The following is a 24558-nucleotide window of genomic DNA, read 5'->3' as shown; positions in this document are numbered from 1 at the left end:
GCCCTTGCAACAACTGTTGTTATTTTTAACCAAGGTTGAAAGATAGTAAAAAACACACCGCGCGCACGCACAAACACAAAAATTAACGATCACGTGATATTTTTTTCCTGAATGGAAGCTATTTCTCAATTTAGGGCTATTACCATGCTGTTAAAAAAATTTTTTGTTTACCCCATTAAATTTTCAAAGACGTAAAATTTTAGAATATGTAAACGTTTTTTCTGCTTTTCACGCAAAATAACGTTTTTTAAATATCTGGAAATAAGATAACGGTTGGGCCGGGGTTTATCAATGGCGTGCGTCGATTTTTGCGTTCAATGCATCCCCTGGACCAACTTTTTGAACAAAAATTTTAGGGGGGGAAAAAAATACACCAAAAAACCGAGATGTTTTTGAAGCAACTATTATTTTGTCAGAAAATTTAATTTAAATAATTAAAGGCCTTCAAAAAAAATCAAAAAAAATTCATTTGTCATTTTTAAATTTTTAAGGTTTTTTTTTAAAATGGAGAATCGTCCTTAATTGGGGAGTCGTTATGGGGAATCGTTAAAAATCCCCCTGAATTTCCCCTTTTTTTAATTTCCCATTTTTACAGCACTTTTTTTTTCCCCTTTTTTTAAAAAATAAAAACTTTGTCTTGGTAATTGTGCCATTAAATTACTGAAACGCGAACGTTAATTTTCGTGTTGGCTCTCTTCATTTACTTTTTGAGGGAAAAAATTTACAAATACATGATAGCGTACTTCTTTTAAAGAAAAAATTTTGACAGCCGAAAATTGTTAAAATACGAAATAAAAGAGGTTTAAAAAAGAGGAACAGTGTACAGCTCAATCGGTAAATTAGATCAGCATCAATGAGATAAAGGAAAGGGTTAGCGATAATTGCGTGTCAGATGCAATTTCTAATAGTCAACTCCACGTATAGAAAAAAGATTTTCAAAGAAAACAAAAAAACTTGAAACACTAAATTTATTAGATTTAATCAGTCAGCAACTTGAATATGATGATAATATATGGAGGGCTGAAAAAAGTGATAAACATGATCATTAAAGGGAAAGATCTTCATACTTCGCAGTTGAATGCTGATATTGTTGACAAAAATACAATCTTATGGGATCACTGTGAGTATGATTTTTCATTATTTTTTTTTTTTAAAATAATCATTTACTTAATGCAACAATTCACTTAGCAATCTTTGCAAAACAGATCAATTTCATTATATTTTTTTTTCAGTTGAATCCGGGGTAATATAATGGGACAAATAACTGCATGTATACCTAATAGATAAGGGTAGACAGACGTTTCACTATTGAGACGGTTCACACCAAGACGGTTCACACCAAGACGTTTCACTCCCGAATGGGAGTGAAACGTCTTGAAGCTGATTCACTCCCTTTTTATATAAGACTTACAGAGCTCCAGATAATTTTTTTGGCCAAGGGGTTTTTACCCCTCAAAATGTAGAGTGAGGGGTAAAATGCAAATTCTGAAAAACTTAAGGGGTTAAATCTGTCAAATAGCATTTTGCATTTTTTATAAACAAATTAAACTTATTGTTTTGTTTGTTTGTTTATTTTCTTTTTTTTTTGAAAAACCTTTACAAATTAAATACTGATTTAATGTGAAACAATACAAAACATGCCATGTAAAGTCTGACTTCCAGAGTATAGGCCTACTGGAACTCAAGTTTAGGATACACAGCAAAATTATCAGGGCTTCCATTTTCAAAATTTGGAAGTCAAAGACTTCAAAACCTCTGATATTGGAAGTCACATTATATAGGTAAAGAAAGAAAAGTATTGATTTTCGGAAGTCACAGGCCAAAATGAAGGAGTAAATGACTCCCAAACTTTCACTTGTGGAAGCCCTGAAATTATTTTATTTTCTAGGAGTCTTTATTTCTGTCGGCATGTACCTTATCATGTTTGAACAATATAGTTGAAATTAGAATTAAAGAAACATAAACAAGATAATTAGAATTAAAGAAACATAAACAAGATTTTTTTTATCTTTCCTTAAAAAAAGTATTGGTCTGAGAGAAAATTGTCCGTAACTGTAGACTGGGTACGAAAATATTGAGTACAAAACTGCAGGTGAAAGACATGTTATTTTGCTCCAACAACAAAAGTTAAAGAAATTAAGATATATTTTTGTTTATATTGAAACATAAGCATGTCAATACATGCCTAAACAAACTTAATACTGTGTTAACTCCTACGATGATTATCTGGCACAAATTTCATCAATAATTTCACAGGTTGATCTACGGGAGTTACCTCCCTTCTGTATTTCCTGCTACTTTCGTTTTTAGTTGGGACGTAGTCCCAACTAGTGCACTTACAAACCCGAAATTTCCAATCATACAGGGTAACGCCCACTGCTGTGACGTTTCATCGCCACTCTATATGCTATATTGTATTCTAACATATCAACGTAAGCTGAATTCATAGTGATCACACTCCGACATGACCGAACGCATAACCGCCGCGAGTAGAAAAAAAAGTGCTCTGAATTTCTGAAAACTTCGATTTATTGACGACAGAAGAGGAGACAAGAAATTTATTTTTTGAAAATAATGTGCAATTGAGCTTGAATTACGGTATTAGAAACGTAGCGGATACAATTTGAAAGGTAACATAATTCTATGACTGGGTAGTAAATTAATTGGGGTTACTGATAGTGTTGAGCGGCTTTGAATATTAACTTCTCATCCGCTTATATCCAGCATTTTTTGTATTATACTTCCGAATTTTTGAAAAGAATTATTTTGGATAATTTTGTCAGTTTATAATTGCAAGTGGATATTGAAATAGAATTAGCAGGATGTGATATTTTCGTCTCTGTTGACGATTTAGGTTAAATGAATCCGACAACTTCGGTATCTTTTTTTGACCTTCTTCGAGCTTTATAGCCTGTTTAGCTCATAAGGTAAGTTACTAAAAGAAAATTATTATGAATTATGATGAATAATAATAATTAAGTTTATTTATTGATGCCAAGTTTTGTTTCCGAGGACTAACTTTTCGTATATTTCGAAGTAATTTGAAGATAATATCAGTGACATTTACTGAGTTAACTTGATAATACTGTATAGGAGGAGCTTACAGCCTTGCTTGTTTGCTTAAATGCTCAGAAGAGGAGAAGGTAAAGGTAAAGGTAGAGATATCGAGTATTTCGTACCGAATTTTCGATGATACTTAGAGTTAGATGAAATGACGTTTTTACAATTGATATTAACGTGTTGCACTTTCGGAAACGGCATATATGCTACAATTTTTTGGTTTGTCCGGGGGTTTAGTCTCTACAATGGGGCCATTGTTGAATATTTCAAGATAATTTTATTTATGACCTTTATATTAATTAATATTAAATTTATTTAAAGTCTAGATTTCATTTTTGGGTCGATCTTTTTAAATTTGAATAATTATTCTGGAAAAACAAAGTGCGAAATGATTAACGGTTTGTACACGATTAGTGTTATAAACATTATCAAATGGTTTTATTGGGAAAAATATTTCAGTTCCTCTGACAATAACTCAATGGAACGCATTAATTGAATTACCTTTTTTAAATGTATGGAGTAAATTCATTTGTGGTTGGTTTTTCGCTCCTTTTTTTATGAGCTATGTTTTCCCATTATATAAAGCACAGGTTGTTCTTGAAAGTTGAACAAAAAAATAGCTGCAACTTGATATGTTACATGAAAAATCTTCAGGGACTTAGGTTTTAAACCGATTTGGATTAGCGGACCAATGTGGGAAAATGTCAACAAGAGAGATAGATATGAGATAGATCTATACTGTTCTCAATACATGGTTGAAGTAATTTATAGTGTTTAATTAGACATTTTATATTTTAACTTTTTGACGACTCTTGTTTAATTTTTTTTTTACCCAAAATCTACATGTAAAAAATAAAATATAATAAATGTGAAATTTTCTATTTTAGTGGTATATGTGGAGTAATATGAAGAAATTTTTAATATTTATTATCCTAATTTTTCAAATTTTAATTATGTCTTACATGTCTGTACACAATCATATTATTGTGTAAATATATATAATGTATAGAGCACATATATAATTGTTATAAATAGAGGGTAGTATTCAGATGAATTTGAAATGAATTTAAAATTGATATTTTAGGAAATAAAGTCATTTCTTTAATTTCATTGGGAAAGGCAGGTACTGTAGCTGAAAAAAGTCGTATAAGATTAAACAAGACTAAGAAGATTATTATAACAGGTCTTTTTACATTTAATGTATATTTCACAACATAAGATGTTTTCCCCAAAAAAATTAATGAAAAAATATTTGACTGGTATAAGATTGAGAAAGTGGGTGTGGGGATCCGTGGTTATGGCATTTCTAGTTTTTACTTATATATATGTTAAAGAAATTATGTGCAGCACATCTTTAAAGGATGGCAGATTTTTTTAAACTTAAGGGATGAAGCACCTTCAGGTGTAATTGGTAGTAAAGGAAGAATTTTTGGGCTGCGACACAAATTTACAGAATTATGGCCTTTTGTTGATTTTTTTTTCACGATATATTACTATGTAGATTTTGTGAATGCACTCCTCTTAAACGGGTGGCGATTTTTGCTTTAAACTTCAGGGATGAACACTTAATGTGTGATGTAGTTTAGAAGAATTTTTGCTGCCAACCAATTTAACCAGAATTTGGTTTTTTGATTTTTTCATTAATATATATGTAGCATTTTGTGAAACCGGAATCTCTTAACAGATGGCCGATTTTGCTTAAATTCAGGGATGAACAACTTAATGTGTAGATGGTGTAAAGGAGGAATTTTTGTGGCGACAAAATTTTAGAGAATTGGCGCTTTTTTGATTTTTAGTTTTTCAACTTGTGGACATGTAGACAATAAAATCATTTGACCTAGAGTCATAAGATTGACAGACGTGGTTGTGGGGGCTATCCCGTGTCTAATTGGACATTCTAGTTTCTTTTATGTTGGCTTTATTGTAGATATATTTATGAGACTGTTTTTTTTAAAGTTTGAAGGATATTTTTGAAATTCAGATTGGTTATTAAACTAAATTTATTTTATTTATTTGTAGCAATGTATTATACTTTAATTGTATGCCGTCGAAAAATTATTGTATACTGTCTGAATTTATACAACAGTCTCTCAAACGCTTACTCACAATGAAGGGTAAATAATCTGAATAAAGAGTTGCGTAGGGTGACATTATTATTAATAAAATTATTGTTCATTGCGATCATTGTTTTTTTCAGAGTTTAATATTGCAAAGTGCAATTTTGTGTTCACTGTGTTACTATGTTTTAATATTCAAATATTTACTCTTATGCGGTTTTAATTTAAACTAACAATTGCAAATACGAGTAAACGAATACAATAAAGGAATTGTCAGAAGGTGTGTTTTTGCTGGCATGTGATGTAAAAAACTGATGTAAAGTGCTATCCAACAGAGTCATGGAAAAAGTTTTAAATTTTCAAAGTGGTTTTTCCGTTTTTGTTCTTATCACTTCAGGTGTTAAAGCATGTAAAAGTAGTGCGTTCCATCATGCTTAGTTTCACACAGGTCAGTAAGACGGTGTACTGTACTGTCTGCACATATGTGTCAGAAAAATATCACAAAAAAGGAATTTAGTATTACTATGAGTATTTATTAAAGAATTGTATTTCAAATATATTTAAATAGTATTATTGAAAGTCATTTTGTATGACAGACATACAAATCTAGTGCTCTGCATTATAAATGTAAGAAGAGACAATAAGATAAGCATTTTTTTGCAAATTATTGCACTTCATATAATTTTTATTGTTTTTTTTTTTAAGGTGGACATGTGTTCACTGTCAAGCGAATGAAGATAAGCATCACACTCAGTGGGAATCTCCAGTTTCCAGATGTAGTGATCATAACTGTATAGGCACCATTAACACTTTGGACTAGTTGGAGTATTTTAGAGGGTAGTCTGAATTTGAATCCCCTGTCAATAGTAAAGGCCAGTCATGAACATTGTGTTAAAGGAAAATGTTAAAACTCGGATTTCCCGCTTAACCAATCATTACTTTACCTTATATTCAGTGCCGGGTAATGTAGGAAATGGCTACTTTCTGGAACGGAGCTGTCAATTATTTTTAATTTTTTAGCTTGTTAGTGTTATCGTCGACAATTGTGAAGTAAAGACATCGCAGTTTGACTGTATACAAGTTGCTTAAAGAAAGTATGTCGAAATCTTAACAGTTATTCGTTGATTTTGTAGAAATTGACCAGAATTCACCTTTGTTTACACGCATCGCTTGGACGTCCGAAAACGACATGCAATGACATTTCAGTGAAATTTGGAAACTTGCTCGTATTTTGGAGCATTTTGTAGGATTTTCGATGAAGTAAAGTGTTTAATGATAGGATACATTATTCCTAGAGACAACCCAAAAAATAAAATAGTGATCTGGTGTATTTTTTACCGAACATGTTTTTGTTTGTTTTGCATGATATTTTTCTCTCGTTAGGGACCTTTATTCTTTATATATAGTATTATGAGCGTATATGGGTAAATGTGGTATATAGTGCCTGTGGTTTTATCATGTATCTTAGCTTGCCTGGTGTAATGATAAGTAATAAACCTGAGAATTGAAACTATGAGAATAAATTGTTGTTATAAGTCCCCTTATATTTTCATTAAGAGGGGACTAAAGGCTGACCCATTTCTGTATGTCAATGAAAAGCTGAATTTTGCTATAACTTAAATGGTACAAAAGTAAGGTTCATCATACTGGTATCTGATATAGAACTATACAGAGATTTAGCATGTTATTATAATTTATGCTCCTGAAAGGGAGAGAATATAGTTGCGGTCTTAACCATGCTGTCGGTATGGACTCAAGTAATATTATGGATAAATATCTGTGTTCATTCCATACAGACTTGTACTTTTGGGGAAAAAGGTTGCTCATGTGAGGAAAATATGTTTTTAATGGTGTTTTTGAGATTTTTAGTTGATAAGGAAAAAAAACATAGTCTGAACTTAGGAAGACATTTGTCCTTCACACTCTTGTCCGAAATATGAATATAACTAGATATGTATTGAAGGGATTTTATGTAAACTTCACAAAGTGATAGAGACTTTAAAGAGGAAGTGCAATGTTCAAGAAACATAACTCTACCTTGCTTCATGTTTTAATTATATCCCTTAAGTTAAAAATGCTTATTCCAAACTATCACTGAATCTACATCAACTTGAACGACTCGAATTTTCCAATGTGTCAAAGAACCATAACTCCATTCCTTAGTTTTTAGCTCACCTGTCACAAAGTGACAGGTCGAGCTTTTGTGATCCCTTTTCGTCCGGCCGTAAACTTTTACTTTAAATGACATCTCCTTCATAAACCACTAAGCTAATTTCATCCAAACTTCACAAGAATGTTCCTTTGGCTGTCACCTTTAAAAATTGTGCAAAGAATTTAATTCCATGCTGAACTCCGGTTGCCATGGGAACCGAAAGAAAAAAACTTTAAATATCATCTTTAAAAAAACCCTAAGAGCTAGAGCTTAGATATTTGGCTTGAAACATCCTTTAGTGAGTGTCTACCAAGTTTGTTTAAATAAAAGCCCTGGGGTCAAAATTGGCCCCACCCCAGTGGTCATTGATTTTACCTATGTGCATATAGTAAAAACTTTATAAAATCTTCTTTTAAAGAACCCAAAGAGCTAGAGCTAAGATATTAAGCATGAAACATCATCTAATGAGTGTTTTACCAAGTTTGTTCAAATAAAAAGGCCCGGGGTCAAAATTGGTCCTGCCCCAGGGGGTCATTAATTTTCTTTAAATGCATATAGTAAAAACTTAAAAAAATCTTCTTTTAAGGAACTAAAAGAGCTAGAGCTAAGATATTTTTAGCATGAAATATCTTCTAGTGAGTGTTTACAAAGATTGTTAAAATAAAAGCCCTGGGGTCAAAATTGGTCCTGCCTAGGGGGTCATTAATTTTCTTTAAATTTATGCAAATAGTAAAAACTTAAAAAATCTTCTTTAAAGAACCCAAAGAGCTAGAGCTAAGATAATTAGCATGAACATCTTCTAATGAGTGTCTACCAAGTTTGTTCAAATAAAAGCCCGGGGTCAAAATTGGCCCTGCCCAAGGGATCATTGATTTTCCCTATATGCATATAGTAAGAACTTCAAAAATCTTTTTTAAAGAACCCAAATAGCTAGAGTTTATATTATAAGTTGAAACATCTTCTAGTGAGTGTCTACAAAGTTTGTTCAAATAAAAGCCCTGGGGTCAAAACTGGCCCTGCTCCAGGGTTGTCATTGTTTTTAACAGTATGTGTTAGTAAAACTTAAAAAATCTTCTTTAAAAAACCCAATAAGCTAGAGCTTTGATGTTTAGCATGAATCATCTTCTTATGGATGTCTTCCAAGTTTGTTCAAATAAAAGCCCTTGGGTTAAAACTGGCCCTGCAGGGTGGGGGGGGTGTATATACAGGTGAGCAACCTCAGAGCCATCATGGCCCTCTTATTTAATTATCTACCTTTATTATACATGTACTTAATTATGCTTGTCCAGAGAAATACTGGAAAAAGAGTTGATGAAATTTGATTAAACTTTTACACAGCGAAAATAATCAAGTGAAAGAAAGTGTTTTTTCAAATAACCCTAATTTTTGTGTCGCCTTGAAAAGGTGACATATAGGAGTTACTTTTGTCGGTGTCGTTGTCGGCGTCCCGGAGCATAACTCAGTCACTATAAGTCTGATTGACTTCAAACTTGGTATGCATGCTTCTTTTAATAACCTGAAGTGCAGTGCACAAGGACCGGTACTCTGCAGTTCTTATTTTTTGAGTTATTGCCCTTTGTTAATTTTCATACTTAAATTTTGTCCGGGCCATTTCTCTTCAACTAAAAAAGCTACGGTCTTGATACTTCATAGGATGATAGGTCTCATTAAGAAGAAGTGCAGTGCACAAGAACCAGTACTCTGCATTTCTTATTTTTTGAGTTATTGCCCTTTGTTTATTTTCATACTTTAATTTTGTCCGGGCCATTTCTCCTTAAGTATAAAAGCTATGGACTTGAAACCTCATAGGATGATAGATCTCATTAAGAAGAAGTGCAGTGCACAAGAACTGGTACTCTGCATATCTTATTTTTTGAGTTATTGCCCTTTGTTGATTTTCTTTCTTTATTTTTGTCCTGGTCATTTCTCCTCAAGTATGAAAGCTATGGACTTGAACCATCATAGAATGATAGATCTTATTGATAAGAAGTGCAGTGTTCAGAAACTGCTGCTCTGCACTTATTATTTTTTTAGTTATTGCCCTTTGTTATTTTTCATATTTCATTTTTGTCCTGGCCATTTCTCCTAAACTACATTGTTCACAAGGCGACACATCCGACTTGCGGAGTTCTAGTTTCTAGCTTAATTTTACAATTATCATCTCTTAAAATACATGTTCAACAACTTTTAAAATAATGGTTGTCTGGAGTAAATCTTTTCAATGATATCACACTCAAACTAAATACAGTTGTAGAGACTAGTGAGCAGAAGTCTTGTGTCAAATAACCAAAATTCTACATTACTTAGTTTTTTGAATTATCTCCGTATATATTTCATGATACTGTTCAGAGAGAGGATTAAAATATTGAAGGAATTTGATTGAAACTTTATAAACGTTATACAGTGAAAGAGATTAGCATGAGAATTGCAGTAAACAAAGGCCATTATAAGTTCTAATGACATGGTCACATTCATATAATGTGATGCAAAAAATATTGACCATTTGAGTGTTTACTTGATACTGATACAGAAAATTTGATATATATCACAATTGATTATTTTTTCATAGCTTTGTCTCCCTTTATAATGTCATGTGTTAAAATAGTCAAGCTTGCAGTTTCCTCTGGTAGCTCTAATTTCACTTGTTGCTCTTGTCAAAAAAGGCCAAGAACGGTTTATGATGGACCTACACATACAATGTAACCTAAATATTATATTTAACATGTGTGTCATAAAATAATTGTATCATCTACTGTTCATTTACTGAATTGTGCACTTTATATTTATCAACCGGCAACACCCTTCACTCATTGAATTATCTGCCCCGAAATAGAAAAAATAGTTATTTGATCCTTCATACGTCCCAACTGCAGTGCCTTCAGCACTTTGATTAACATGCGTTGTTGACAACGGAATTTTTAGTTTTCAATGCACTAAAATGGAAATATATTGTATTTTTATGCTCAAAACATTTTCTTTTTACATATCAAATGTTTACACTTCTATTCTTTCACGCATAAATTTTGACATACGAGCGTATTTTGATTTTGTTGTGCGTAACTGTGACGCACGAATTTTAAAAGTGATGCGTATTTTAGATTTTCTATGCGTATTTTACGCTTATACGCACGCTATCTGGAGCTCTGGACTTATGATAGACTAAAAATAAAAAGACCTTAAATTTAATAAAAATGAATTACGGAAGGAAATTTCACTTTTTGTTAATGACTATTAACTTAGTACTTAAGTTTGTATATCATAATTGTTATCCCTGTTTCTATATTTATTATCGTAAATGTGGAACAGGTAAGAATGCATTATTTTTGTTATCATAAATACTTTTTAAACAGTAAATATATTATATTCTGAAAATTCTGAAATTTTCTACCCTGTATTAGAAGGTTTAAACCTTTGTCAAGCAGTACCGATATAGTCTTATAGATAAGTAATTTAACTGAATGGCCATTGCAATCAGAAATAAAATTAAATAAAAGCATTGGAAATTTTATTAATATTTGTGATGTCAAATCATTATTTTTGTGACTAAAATTCAATATAAAAGAAAATTGTCTTTTCATAAAGTGAGACAACATAATAAAGACTAACAATAAGCATAATGATATTAGATATCAGAGAAGTTGCATGAAAAACATATTAAAATTAACATACATTGTGATTAGTGTTCTTCTTTTTTATTTTTTTATTTTAATTTATTTATATTTTTTTTTTAGGGGGGGGGGGATATATGTTTGACTGGATATAATTGTATTATCTTATAGTTCTTTACAGCTGTTAATGATAAGAATTCATAGGTGATTTTCTTTGCATTAAGTATGTAAACATTCTGCAAATTTTCTAAAATAAAAATAATTTATATTTATATATCTGGAGATTAAATATTATTTTCATTTGTTTATAAACAAAACTTATAATTGAGAAGTTTCTGTTTCCAAGACTTTTGTTTTAATTGGATTTTATCGAAAAACTATTTTAATGGTCCAATAAACAACTGATTAGTAAACTGTTGATGCTAAAGTGCAGTGTTTATACAACTGATTTAATGGTGATGTCAAACTGTTAGTTGTTGGTCTCAGTGTTTATACAACTAATTAGGTGATGAGATTGACTGTTAACACCACAATTACCTATGTTTGTTTAATGGCTACTGTTTAATAAATTGATAAAGAAATAATTCACAAGAATAATTAATTTTATACACATATTTTGCATATCGTTGTTTAAGATTTACATGAAATAACAAATATTTTAATTTTATATTTATACATACCGGTAATTGATATTTTTTATTATTTCAACAATTATTTTTTTGATAAAAAAATGATATCAAATTAATGACATTATTTTCATGTGGCTTATTTTTTATAAAAGAACTTCAAGATTTAAAAATTCAAAAGTAATAATAATGAAAATAATATTCTCAAGAATGAGCATAGTATAGTTTATATTATAGTTTATATAAGTATGAATTCCTTTTAACAATTGGGTGTTTTATTTTGAATAGTTACCAACCATATCTTTTATCATCACCTGTTAAACCATTTTTCAATGCAACAAAAATTTAAAAAATGTATATTAGAGAACTTAAAATGCTTATCTACAACAGAAAAAACATACATCAATATAAATAATCAATCCTGACATGGCTATTAAAAATGGAAAAATATTTGTTAACTTTCCTAAAAAAAAAATCTAAAAAAAATGGGAGTGAAACGTCCATACAATTGACAAATTGGGAGTGAATCGTCTAGGTGTGAACCGTCTTGGGAGTGAAACGTCTCAATAGTGGAATGTCTTGGGAGTGAAACGTCTGACATTCACTGCTTATCTATGAATGTCAGAAAAGGCCCTGCTATATTTTTTTATTTACAATGTTTAAAAAATTTTTTTACTTGAATCAACTAGACAAATTGTGGGCATTGCTTTTCCCTGATTGTACTAAGAGATAAAGCGCCAGTGATCTTCAGTTGCTTGTCCTGTTATGTAATGTCCCAGGTTGAAATTGTGCCATGTAATTATATGAATGAGTAAGACCTCAGTGATTTTGTTTCACTGTATTTTACAGTCGAATAAAGGTTGTTTCCCCTAGCCCAAAATAGTTACATTTTCCCCTAAAAATGCTAATATTGTCCCCTGAAATGCCTCATGCTCTTTAGTACCAGAATCATGACTTACCAGCATCTGGCTTATATCAGCTAGAAGAGAGCAATATGTCCCTATAGATAGCCTCTGCTATCTACCATGCATGTTAAATTGAATTGAAATTATTTATTTTTTATAAAATGTGTGGGTATATTCCATTTTCAGTTGATGGAATTTGATTTCAGGTTTCCCCCTTTTCTGCTTTATCCACTATATTTTCCCCTTCAGAAAGCCACAGGTTGTTTTGAAAAATTTGAAAAAATCACTGGACCTTAAAATTTGTGTCTTCATTATTTTAGAGTAATTTTTATTTAGTTAGATATAAACAAGTCAGTTTAAAGGCAATAAATTAAGACATAATGCAAAATCTTATGATAGTTTGATTGACAAACATAATTTGGAAACGAGTCCACTACATAATTGACATGAAAGCGCCAAGACAGATTAACGGTAATTTCGGTAAAAAGTCATTTTGCCTGGGATGAGTTAGGGCAGAAACTTATAGACTGAATTTTAGCAATTACCACCAATTGCAATAAATACTGAAACAATGAAACTTTCAATTGTAATATGTAACCTCTATTTTATTTTATTTCTGTGTAGGTTATGTTGACAGACAAATAGGTACAGAAGTAAAATCCAAAAAGAAAATTCAACGAGATGAACCTGTTTTGAACAAAACTAAGGTTTGTACATGTACTTTAAAATTTATAAATTTTGGCACGAATATTCAAAAGATATCGGATAATTGGGCTCGATTTTTCAACTTAGTGTCAGTGTTGATGAGCATTTGTTTGAGGTTTCAGGCTTACCCTGTACATTATAACTTGGACTGTTTCACAAGTGTTTAGGACTTAAAATTTTTATGTAACTCATTCATTAATTTGGGGATTTATACCTTTACTTCCCTTGTAGTTGTACTGAAGATAATTATGGAAATATGAGTATACATGTACTTCTAAGCTATATATTAACTTGTATATCTTTCATCTTTCAAGGTGCCATGTGATGTATGTGGTCGCATGTACAAAAAACGTGACCTGAAACAACATAAGAGAATACATGCTGAGAAGAAAGAGTTTACATGTGAAATATGCCAAATGGTAAGAATAGTAGGTTTAGCAAATCCCAATGTTCATGTGATTTTGTAACTATGTTTTTATTCTGTTTTCTTAGGGTTGTTCTGAATGTTTTGTAGTTTTAGGAAATAACAAGCATGTACAAAAGTGGGGTACCGGTGTGAATAAGCAAGTCTGCTGGTATTAATTATCTTCTGGAGTCCACTAAACTAGATATTTTCTGAATGTTTGATTTTTATACTTATCTTTAGTAGAGATGGAGTATCCTGTGCATAGACACCTATACTGCATAATAAACACTGGCACATAATATCATCTTTTGAATGAAATGACAGACACCAAAATAGATATTGACAATAATTGGGTAAAACATATTAAGAAAATCTGAGTTTATTAAGATTGTTACAATGATAAATTATTGTTGGTTTTCCCAGCTTAATGTCAATTATTATAAGTTTTCCCCCAGTTAAATGCCAATTATTATGAGTTTGCACAGCTTAATGTCAATTATTATGAGTTTTTTTCCAGGTTTATATATCATTTGCACCAAATCCTATTCCAATAATTTTATGGTTAATGTCGCGATAGAATACATGTACTTCTATAGCATGTGAGATGATGCAGGTGTCAAATAACACCTTTATTATATAATGTGCCGTTGAAATATTTTGATATTAATATTATTATAAATAGTTTATTAGATGTTTTTTAGTATGTCTGACAGTGATTTTTTTTTGCAATTTTCAAAACAACCTGTGGCTTTCTGAAGGGGAAAATACAGCGCGATAAATCAGAAAAGGGGAAATCAAATACTAACAACTTAGAATGTAATTTACCCAACATTTCATGAAATTTTCAATTTCATTTCACTTCAACATGCATGATACATAGCAAAGGATATCTATAGGAACAGCTTTATCTTCTAGCTGATGTAAGTCAGATGCTTTTAAGTCAGGGTTCTGGAGAAGAATGTGCACAGGGCATTTTTAGGGGAAAATATACCTATTTTTGGCTAGGGGAAACAGCCTTTATTCGGCTGTAAAATACACGAAAAAAAAATCACTGATGTCATATTATATAATATAGTTAGCGAAATTTTTATTATAGGTATTCAGGACAGCAAGCTGTTTATACGGTCATAGATTACATCATATCACTGAGAAAGGACATGTGTGTCAGTATTGTGGTAAACAGTTTAACAACATGCCAAATCTTCGTCAACACATCAGAACACATACAAGTGAGAGAACTCTACAGTGTCCACTGTGTCCAAAGATGTTCAGAAGTAATTACGTACTGAAAGACCATATATCAAGACATTCTGGTTTGTAATTTAAAATACTGTAAGTTTTAAATGTATTAAACTTGACATAACTATGATAACACGAAACTTTGGATTTCAAATTTTAGGGGTATGGTTAAGTAAACCTGAACTTCGGACGTGGTCTAGGTTTCTTTTTTACATTTGAGCCGCGTCATGACAAAACCAACATAGTGGGTTTGCGACCAGCATGGATCCAGACCAGTCTGCGCATCCGGGCAGTCTGATCAGGATCCATGCTGTTCACTATCAGTTTCTTCACTTGTTATAGAGTCTGTAAGCGAACAGCATGGATCCTGATCAGACTGCGCGGATGCGCATTTTCATTTTATTTTGTATAAATTCAAACTTGCATTGTAAATATTTTTTAAGTTACACAGGAAAGTGTAAGTTGTCACATAAGTGGTTCTATTTGCACCATATCTAGATAGATATATGTTTCAAACTGAGGAAGTGAACTTCCTGTACATGTATATCATAATATCCTAAAGGACTTGCGTGTGTTTGCATGCACTAATGATGATATAAATAAATTTTTCTAGTGTTTGCACTTGAAGTATGGTGTAATGAATGAAATATCCATTTGTACAAAACTAAAAGAAAAAAAGTGCTAAATGAAAGTAAAAGTTTCCATAATGTCTTTTCACATAAAGAATGATTTGTAATAAGCAAAAAAATAAGGCACTTTAGTCGCAGGTTAAGATTATATCAGGCTGAAGTGGTTTTGAACTATTGTGCAATAAGTAGGTACAAGAGTGTTACATCCTTTATAGTGAAGTGGTCTACAATACATATTGAAAGAAAACAGAAAGTGTATAATTTTGATATTCTTTTAAAACATTTCTTGATCAATAATGTTGATAATGATATAAGTACATGTACATGCAATATAGTACAGACATTTATATTTTGAATACACCCATAAACACTTAGACTTTCCATAATGAACTAAGTAAATAACAGAGATATATCGAGTGAAAAAATAGGAGTTGTTTCCCTCGTCTTCAAGTAAAATCATTATCTTTTATGCTAGAACAATACAAATTAAACCATTTTTAAATCGCTAGTTTGTTGTGATTTAATGTTGGATTTTAAAATCTATTACACAAATGGGAGGCTTTGGATCTTAGTTTTGTCACAGAATATAGTTCAACACATCTTTTGACACCAAAGTATTTAAATTAACTGTTAAGCATACCAAATGTATGTGAGACCATTTTACATCAGTTTAAACAGTGAGATACCCAATTAGTTATCTTTACTCGAAAAACTACTGTTAAGAATAGCCTGTCGTCTGTTTGTTCTGAAAGTGTTTATCGGTAATATTTAGTTCTAGAACAATATGTTGTCAGCTAAATATACATATTTCCTATCAGATCATATAGTGTATATCTCATACTGCATGTGATACTAAATACTGTCAACATAATAATCTATGTCTGTGGCATATTTTAAAGCTACTATCCCACACATTGTAGTTTTTTGAAATGAAATGTCATGACAAGATAAATTTTCACCTCGGGTTCGTACATTTATATGGAACTAGATGATTAATACATGTCTTGTCAGATGAAAAAATCATCTTAGTAAAGTTTTTGCAATGTTTATCCTGCTGCAATTTCAAACTGTTGCAAGGGAATATTGACTTAAATAATAGACATACCGGTGTACTGGTTGTAAGTAGATCCATTGGTTGCGAGTAGAAGTTAGAACAGTTGTTCGCTTGGTAAGTTTTTATCCTGAAAATGATTGATGCACAATTTATCATAGAAAATTATGTCTATAAAAAAAAGACAAAAAAGAAGAAAATGTCTCTGTTATCAAATGTGTCAAATGAAACATGACCACTGTTAGGTCACAGTTATTTATTAGTGGTTTTGATATTGAAAGTAATAATACAAAGGCGTTGTGTAGGTTCGTACAAAATCTCTAATAGTAATATATATAAAGAATAACAACATACGTCAGAAGTGATGTTGAAGTCAAATAGTGCGGTAAGACGTAACATAGATAATAGCGTAAATATATGTAGTTATCTTTTGTAGGCTATATGCATTGTGTACATAATTATATTTTAGGATCATGTGTTTAGTAGACTCTCGGTATTACGACATTTTACCTTTTCTGGCATGCTTTTCTGACCCAATGTTTTGTCTTGAATTCAGTGTATCAGTAAACTATTTAAATATTTTGCCAGAAACATGAGTTTATGTATTTCTTTTGCAGGTGAGAAACCATACATCTGTTCAGTCTGCAATCGCTCGTTTAAAAAGGCACAGGAATTAAAGCGCCATACAATGACTTTTCATTCGGAAGCACGTGAGCACGTCTGCAACATTTGTCAAAGAAGGTTCAAGTCAAAAAGCAATCGTGTAAAACATGAGAAAACACATGACAAGAAAGGAAATTCTTAACATATTTTAAGTTTCAAGTCATTTGAATTTTCGCTCTTCCGAGCACAATTGCTCAGAGGTGAGATATTGTGATGGCAATGTGTCTGTTAAACATTATCCACAATTTCTTTCAACAACATTTCCTCCCACCTAAACCACATGATAGATTTTGAACAAACTTCACAGCAATGATCCTAAGGTCGCCCTCTGAGACTTGTATAAAATTGAAGCCAGTCTGGGGCATAAGAAGGTCTCGTAAGCTAAACAAGCTTTAAAACTGATATTTTAATCATCAAGGAAACCACTATTTCTCAGAGCATAGATATTTCACACCAGAGGATAGATATTTCACATGTGTCATTGCATGTGACCTTATATAAAAGATATATAAATCTTTGCCCATGTAGTCAATATTGAACTTACCACACTGGTCACTTTTTTCATGAAGACTTATATACATGTACATGTACATGCAGTTAAATACAATTAAAACTTCTTGTGAGAAGAACTTAGATATTTTCCATGTAGCATTTCCTAAAGAAACTACATAACTTAATGGTTTATAAATTATTTAGCCTGGGTTAAAACACACATCCAACGATTCCTTATTACTCACTTTTGTATAAAAGACTTGTGACATTATCTGGCAATCTGTGGTGAGGCCATCATGACCCTCCTGTTAAATAACAACACCAGAAAACACTATAATAAAAGGTTTATTCATTGTTAGGTGCAAATCTTTAAGATAACGCTGTTTTATTCTACATTTTTTCGCAACATAAATAGATAGACCAGTTTGAAAGTTTTAAAACAGAAATAACTGCATTGGATGTTTTCAGCTAGTTTGGTCTCCACTTGTTTCTCATAATGATTGAGAAAGTCTGGATCTTTGACGCTATACTTTCTTTTATCAAATGCTACAAACGTAATGGCTGTTGCAGCTCCATTTTTGCTGAATATCAGATATTTGAAATCTTGTTTTTCTGCTCCAGTTTTCAGCCATTTGTAGGGGATATACTTAGTGGTTTTGTCCTTTATGTGTGACGAAAACAATTTGCGTGTTACGCCTTGCATGGTGGCGTCCATGGCATTTGTCAGTGCCTTTTCCTCATACCCCTCTAATATGTCAATGTGCTCTATTTCTAGGTCCAGCGAATTAAGAAATAGTGAGAAAAAAATTGGCTCAACATTTCTATAACTGAAAGAAGTGCTTGGTGCTAATCATTTCAATGTCTTGTTTTTTTTTTCATTTGCTCGATAGTTTTGACACTGTTTCAAATCCTGTGGTAATTTGTTAAATCGTCTATCTGTAGTAAACTTCACTTGGGATATTGTTTTGTGCTCAAGGTTTTATGTTTTCTACAAACTTTGGGTTGTTCTAACATAAATCTGTTCATTTACTAAGAATTTCCCATGTGATACATCATAATTGACCATGATGCCTGAATATTCAAACACAGCAACCTCTTTCGTTTAAAAATGTTCTCGACAGTTTTCTTACCAGGACACCCTCCTCTTGTTTTCAAGATTTCTTTTCAGTGGTGTATAGTACCGATGCAAGTTTACCATATCTGAGAGTTAAGAACATTTAACATATTGTCCCTCTTTCTTTGATTTCTTTAAGCAATTTAAGAGACTTTTGATGGTTGTGTTCGGTCTTGGCAGTATTCATTGGTCTTTGTTGGTCTGTATGAAAATATTAGTTATGGTTTTTCTTAAGTTGTAATTCATGATCCATTTCATTTAAATAAAAGCCTGGGTCCTTGGCAGCCATCACAGGGCTTTGATATCTATATTTGAAAGCGCACATCACTTCGAGAATCCCCATCCCACAGCACGAGCACTCTACAAGTTCATACGGGCTTGTACCCAGATATGGCATATTTTCACAAATCAAAAGTCCGCATTCACTGACTTTAAAATTGTCATGTGGTTAACACAATGTTAATGAGTATTCTGCTAACCGTCCAAATTAAACATTAAAAGCCCCAAATAATAGGAGGCTTTCCTGTTTCTTTCCGTACCTTGTACAAAGTTGTGGTAACAAAACATTTTCCGGGACAGAATGTTCTGTCTACACCGACAACACCAGCCTTGGATTTTACAAAGAATTTGAAATCAATAACTTGTTCTTCGGTGTAACAGATTATTAAGGGTAGTTCGTTGTACCTGGAATTATGATTTCCCCCAACGAAAGGATATTTATCGCATAATTTATTTATTTGTAATTTATTTTTCTTAAACATCTTTATCTTAAGAAAAATAACATTTTGCACTTTTTATATCAATTAAGAGGTCTTTGTTGGTCTGTATGCAGTTTGTGGTACAATATAAAACACATTTTAGTAATATAATTGGTTTATATGTGGTTTTGACAGTATATTTTGGTCTATGTCAGTCTTTGCAGTATTAAGTAGGACTGCTTTCCATGTACGGCAACCAGATAGTTTCACACAAGAAGGCCTTGCATTCTTATATTTTCCCGTTGACCCTTGTGTGCTAGATCTACAATGCTTCTCAGCAGATATTTGGAACACATGTATATTCTTGTGCCTTGTAACAGCACAGTTCCTTTTCCAGTATGTTCTATTGATTGTTCATCAAATAATTGTTCATATCATTTAAGTTCATTTGTTTTCCTGCATTTTTACTGTGTCCACATGTTTGTTGAAAAGGCGTTCATCACGCATTTGATTATGCATTCATCTTGTGTAACCTTAACCATATCTGATAAGCAAGTGTGTGTTGGGTTAAATAATTGTTCGCTTTAATTCGTGCTGACCATTTGTTTTAAAACTGACTTTAATGGGTGCAATTTTCCGCTTAATGCACAGGTTAAAGTAAACATCTTGGCATCCCGAAATGCAAGTCAAAAGTTTTAGATTAAAGTAATTAAATTAACTCTGCATTTAGAACTAGCATGGGTGCAAGTTGAAAATTTTTTAAAACCTGAACTTTTTGTTTGGAGCCAAGGGGCCGCAAGGGCCCCTAGTGGCTCCAGGGCAACGCCCAACAAGGGGTCCAGGGGGCCGGGGCACCCGGAAGCTCCTGCATTATAGCACATTTGAAGGCCTAAAATGCCAATTCCTGAATATCAGAAGTAGATGTAAGTTTATTCTTATTGCCCACATGACAAAAAGAAAAATGATAAAGTACAACTTTATTTCATGTCTTAAATTTCAATGAAAATAAAATACCACTTGGTAAAGGATTAAGAATATACATGAAAATTAGGCTTAGTGACTACATGTATTATCACCCAATAAATATTTAAGCTTAATCAACAATGTCATTTCAAACCTGAAGACATTAATTTTAATGCTCCCCGAAAAATTTCGGAGGAGTATATAGTCACTGCCTTGTCCGTCCGTCTGTCTGTACCGTACGAACCCAGAGGTACTTGTGTGACTGCGGGTAACAGTAAACTCTCTTTGATGCTATTCATTTCGTTTTGCTTGTGTGCCTTTTTTAAGCCTTGTGTGACTAAAAATGGCCAAAAAGATCAAAGGAAAAGTCACATAAGTACCATTTTGTCAGTACGTCTGTCTGTCCGCTTGTTTAGGACATAACTTTGAAACAACAAGAGGTATCAACATGAAACTTTGTAGGTAGATAGATCTTATTGAGTAGGTGTGCTGTGCACAAATACGTAACTCTGCCTTGCCTAATTTTTGAATTATTTCCCTTTGTTTATTTTTACACTTTGAACTTTGTCCGGAACATAACTCCTAAAGTAGAAGAGGTTTCAACATGAAACTTTGTAGGTAGATAGATCTCATTGAGAGGGTGTGCAGTGCACAAGAACAGTAACTCTGCCTTGCCTAATTTTTTAATTATTCCCCTTTGATTATTTTTACACTTTGAACTTTGTCCGGGACATAACTCTAAAACTATAATAGTTATCAATTTGAAAATTTGTAGGTAGATAGATCTTATTAAGTAGGTTTGCAGTGCACAAGAACAGTCACTCTGTCTTGCCTAATTTTAGAGTTATGCCCTTTGTTCATTTTGACACTTTGAACTTTGTCCTGGACATTACTCTAAAATTATAAGAGATATCAACATGAAACTTTGTAGATAGATAGGTCTCATTGGGTAGAAGTGCAGTGCTGAAGAATCATAACTCTGCCTTGTCTTATTTTGAAGTTATTGCCCTTTGTTTATTTTTACTTTTTGACTTTTGTCAGGGACATAACTCTAAAACTATAAGAGATACCAACTTGAAACTTTGTAGGTAGATAGATGTCATTGGATAGAACTGCAATGCTTAAAGAACCTAAACACAGCCTTGTCTAATTTTTGGGTTTTTGCACTTTGTTCATTTTTTTTATACTTTCCTGTGCCCAAAACCTTCTCGGGGAGCATCACCCGGTTCAACCGGATTTTGTTGTGTTGAGGGCAGCACTATGAAGTTCTTGCATGTCTAGTATGTGCTCACTGAGGTCTACTGATCTGCATTCCTCTGTTTGGATTGGCCAATTCTTGTATATCATGACAATTTTCCCGTCCACTTCCTTGAATACAAATTGATGAGGAGCTGAAATCCCCTAAATCAAACCTCTACAATGCGTCAGCTTTTCTTTGTAATCATATATTCCAGTTAAGCTGGATACTACTGGAGCAGGAGTGGTGCTGTCTCTGATGGCATTGTGCAAATCTGGCAATGTCGGGGCATCAACATGTGATTGGTGGGTGCTTATCCTACTAAAAACTTGATCTATATCTTCATGGGTATGACCCCTCATCAGGAATCCTAATTTCACCTGTAAATAGAAATCTGATAAATTTTATAACTTGAAAATCGTTAAATGTAAAATACAAATAAAAACAATTACTCAGAACAAGCACATTTATTACCCATTATGGTCTAATGTACGCTACAAATTTTTAGCTTGAACCCCCTTATTATTATGTGGAACAAATTTCCCTCCTCTGTAGGGAACAAAGTTAGTGGTGTAAGAGTAGTCTGATCAAAGTTGTGACCATTTAAGGGCCATAACTTTGACAAAAATCTTTGAATCAGAAAATTATGACGATTTGCATCAACAGACTTGGTACTAATCATTCCTGTAAAGTTTGGATGAAATTGCACCTAACAAAAGAACACATCTCTTATTCAAGGGCTGAGCAAAAAATCTGTGTAATATGCACAAGAACTTGATCAATGTAAATTTTCATTGAAATTGCAAAGTGGTATAAGAGGAGCAGTTCAAAATTATTTTTTAAATCATTAAAGTAAATAAATTCAAGAGCACTCACTAGGCATGGGCAATGACGGACTTTTTACTTTTTCTAAATGCAAAAAAAAAAGAGTGTAATCATCTTTTAAAAGAAAATTAAAGGTATTTTTTTTCTTATTCAGTCTAGGAGAAAGTTACGAAAATAAAATCAAAAATCAATGATTGACTGTCAAGGTCATGTACAGGTCAATTTCATAACTATATAATTCCACTTATCTGTTTCAGTTTGGTCATAAGTGCTGTTTTGTCCACATATGAGTCAAATCCATACATAAATAACAAAATGATGACAACTTCAAAATCAAATACTTTGATCTTGACATTTCTTACAGTCAAAATCAATTCAACCTTTAAGAATGTCTTCTGAAGAAGGTTATTTAATCCAAGAATGAAAAAAATCCATTCATCAAATACAAAGTTACAGTCAATTATAGCGATAATCAGTGAAAATAAAATAATTTCACATTCCAGGTTAAAGTCATATATATATCAAGGTCAGTTTGAGTTTGATACACTGTAACACATGAAGGTCCTGACCTAAGAGATGTTGTGCCTTAATATGAAGTTACTGAAACTATAAGAGATATCATCAGGAAACTTTATAGATAGATAGATCTCATTGAATGGAAGTGCAGTGCAAAAAAACATAACTCCGCCTAAAAGAACCTAAACACAGCCTTGCCTAATTTTGGGTTTTTTTTTGCCCTTTGTTCATTTTTATGCCACCGCAGCATCTGCGATGCGGTGGCATATAGCGATTCACCTGTGTGTATGTATGTGTGTGTGTGTGTGTTTGTGCGTGTGTTATATAGATTATATAGTGAACTTAACTAGTCCAATTTCAACCAAACTTGGCAGGATTGTTCCTTGGGTGAAGGGCTTCCAAAGTTGTTCAAAGAATTTCATTCCATGCAGAAATCTGGTTGCCATGGCAACCAAAAGGAATTATAAGAATGAATGTAAAAAATCTTCTTGTAAAGACCCAAAAGGCCTAGAGCTTAGATATTTTGCATAAGGCCATTGATTTTTACTATATACATATAGTAAAAACTTAAAATACCTTCTTGTAAAAACCCAAAAGGCCTAGAGCTTAGATATTTTGCATAAGGCATCATCTGGTAGACCCTTACCAAGATTATTCAAATTATAGCCCTTGGGTCAAAATTGGCCCCGCCCCGGGGTCATTGATTTTCACTATATGTACATATAGTAAAAACTTAAAACACCTTCTTGTAAAGACCCAAAAGGCCTAGAGCTTAGATATTTTGCATAAGGCATCGTCTGGTAGACATCTACCCAGATTATTCAAATTATAGCCCTGGGGTCAGAATCGGCCCGCCCCAGGGGTCATTGCTTTTCCTTATATGTATATAGTAAAAACTTAAAAAAAATTCTTCTAGCAATTGACAAATGTTAGAGGTTAGATATTTTGCATGAAACATTGTGTTGTAAACCTCTAGCAAGATTGTTCAAATTATAGCCCTGGGGTTGAAATTGCCCCCGCCCTGGGGGTCATTGATTTCAATATATACATATAGTAAAAAAATAAAAAAAATGTTATTATCTGAAGGTACAAGGCTTTAATATTTGTTAAATAATATCATCTAAAGGTACTCTACCAAAGTTGTTCAAATTTTGCCTCTTGTGTCAAAATTAGCCCCGCCCTTGGGAGCCATAGGTATATCTTATATGTGTATAGTTAAAACTTAAAAAATCATCTTCTCTTAATTTACAAAGGATAGAGTTAAGATATTTTGCATGAAACATTGTGTAGTGAACCTCTAGCAAGATTGTTCAAATTATAGCCCTGGGGTCAAAATTGGTTCCGCCCCGGGGGTCATTGATTTTCATTATGTACATATAGTGAAAAAAAAATTTTTGTCTGAAGGTTCAAGGCATAGAGCTTTGATGTTTGATATGTCAAAAATTGGCCCTGCCCGGGGGCAGTGATTCTCATTATGTACACGTAGTAAAAATAGAAAATAAAACAAATATTTTCTGAATGGGAGAAAGCTATAGCTTAGATATTTGACTTGAAATGTTGTTTGGTGGACCTGTATCAAGATTGTTATTAAACCCTTGGGTCAAAATTATGC

At 32.4% G+C, this 24558-nt stretch overlaps 1 protein-coding gene across 1 annotated transcript; it reads left to right on the top strand.

The window, feature by feature from the left end:
* The first annotated feature begins 1038 nt into the window (after positions 1–1038).
* LOC132753030 (zinc finger protein 596-like) lies at positions 1039–23475 on the top strand. The gene is made up of 5 exons (XM_060743444.1): positions 1039–1120; positions 13033–13115; positions 13428–13532; positions 14616–14832; positions 17056–23475. Exons 1-5 carry the CDS (start codon positions 1039–1041, stop codon positions 17241–17243), a joined length of 675 nt encoding a protein of 224 aa, XP_060599427.1. The 3' UTR covers positions 17244–23475.
* The last annotated feature ends 1083 nt before the right edge of the window (positions 23476–24558 follow it).

Source organism: Ruditapes philippinarum, unplaced genomic scaffold (genome assembly GCF_026571515.1).
Source record: "Ruditapes philippinarum isolate M1 unplaced genomic scaffold, ASM2657151v2 ctg8388_1_1_1_1, whole genome shotgun sequence".
Lineage (NCBI taxonomy): Eukaryota > Metazoa > Mollusca > Bivalvia > Venerida > Veneridae > Ruditapes > Ruditapes philippinarum.
This window is presented reverse-complemented; position numbering and strand designations above follow the sequence as displayed.

Excerpts from the sequence above, each read along its gene's own strand:
- LOC132753030 (XM_060743444.1), top strand. The coding sequence starts at position 1,039 with ATGATCATTAAAGGGAAAGATCTTCATACTTCGCAGTTGAATGCTGAT. Across the intron at positions 13,533-14,615 it reads CATGTGAAATATGCCAAATG|GTATTCAGGACAGCAAGCTG; the intron begins GTAAGAATAGTA and ends TTTTTATTATAG. Across the intron at positions 14,833-17,055 it reads CCATATATCAAGACATTCTG|GTGAGAAACCATACATCTGT; the intron begins GTTTGTAATTTA and ends TTTCTTTTGCAG.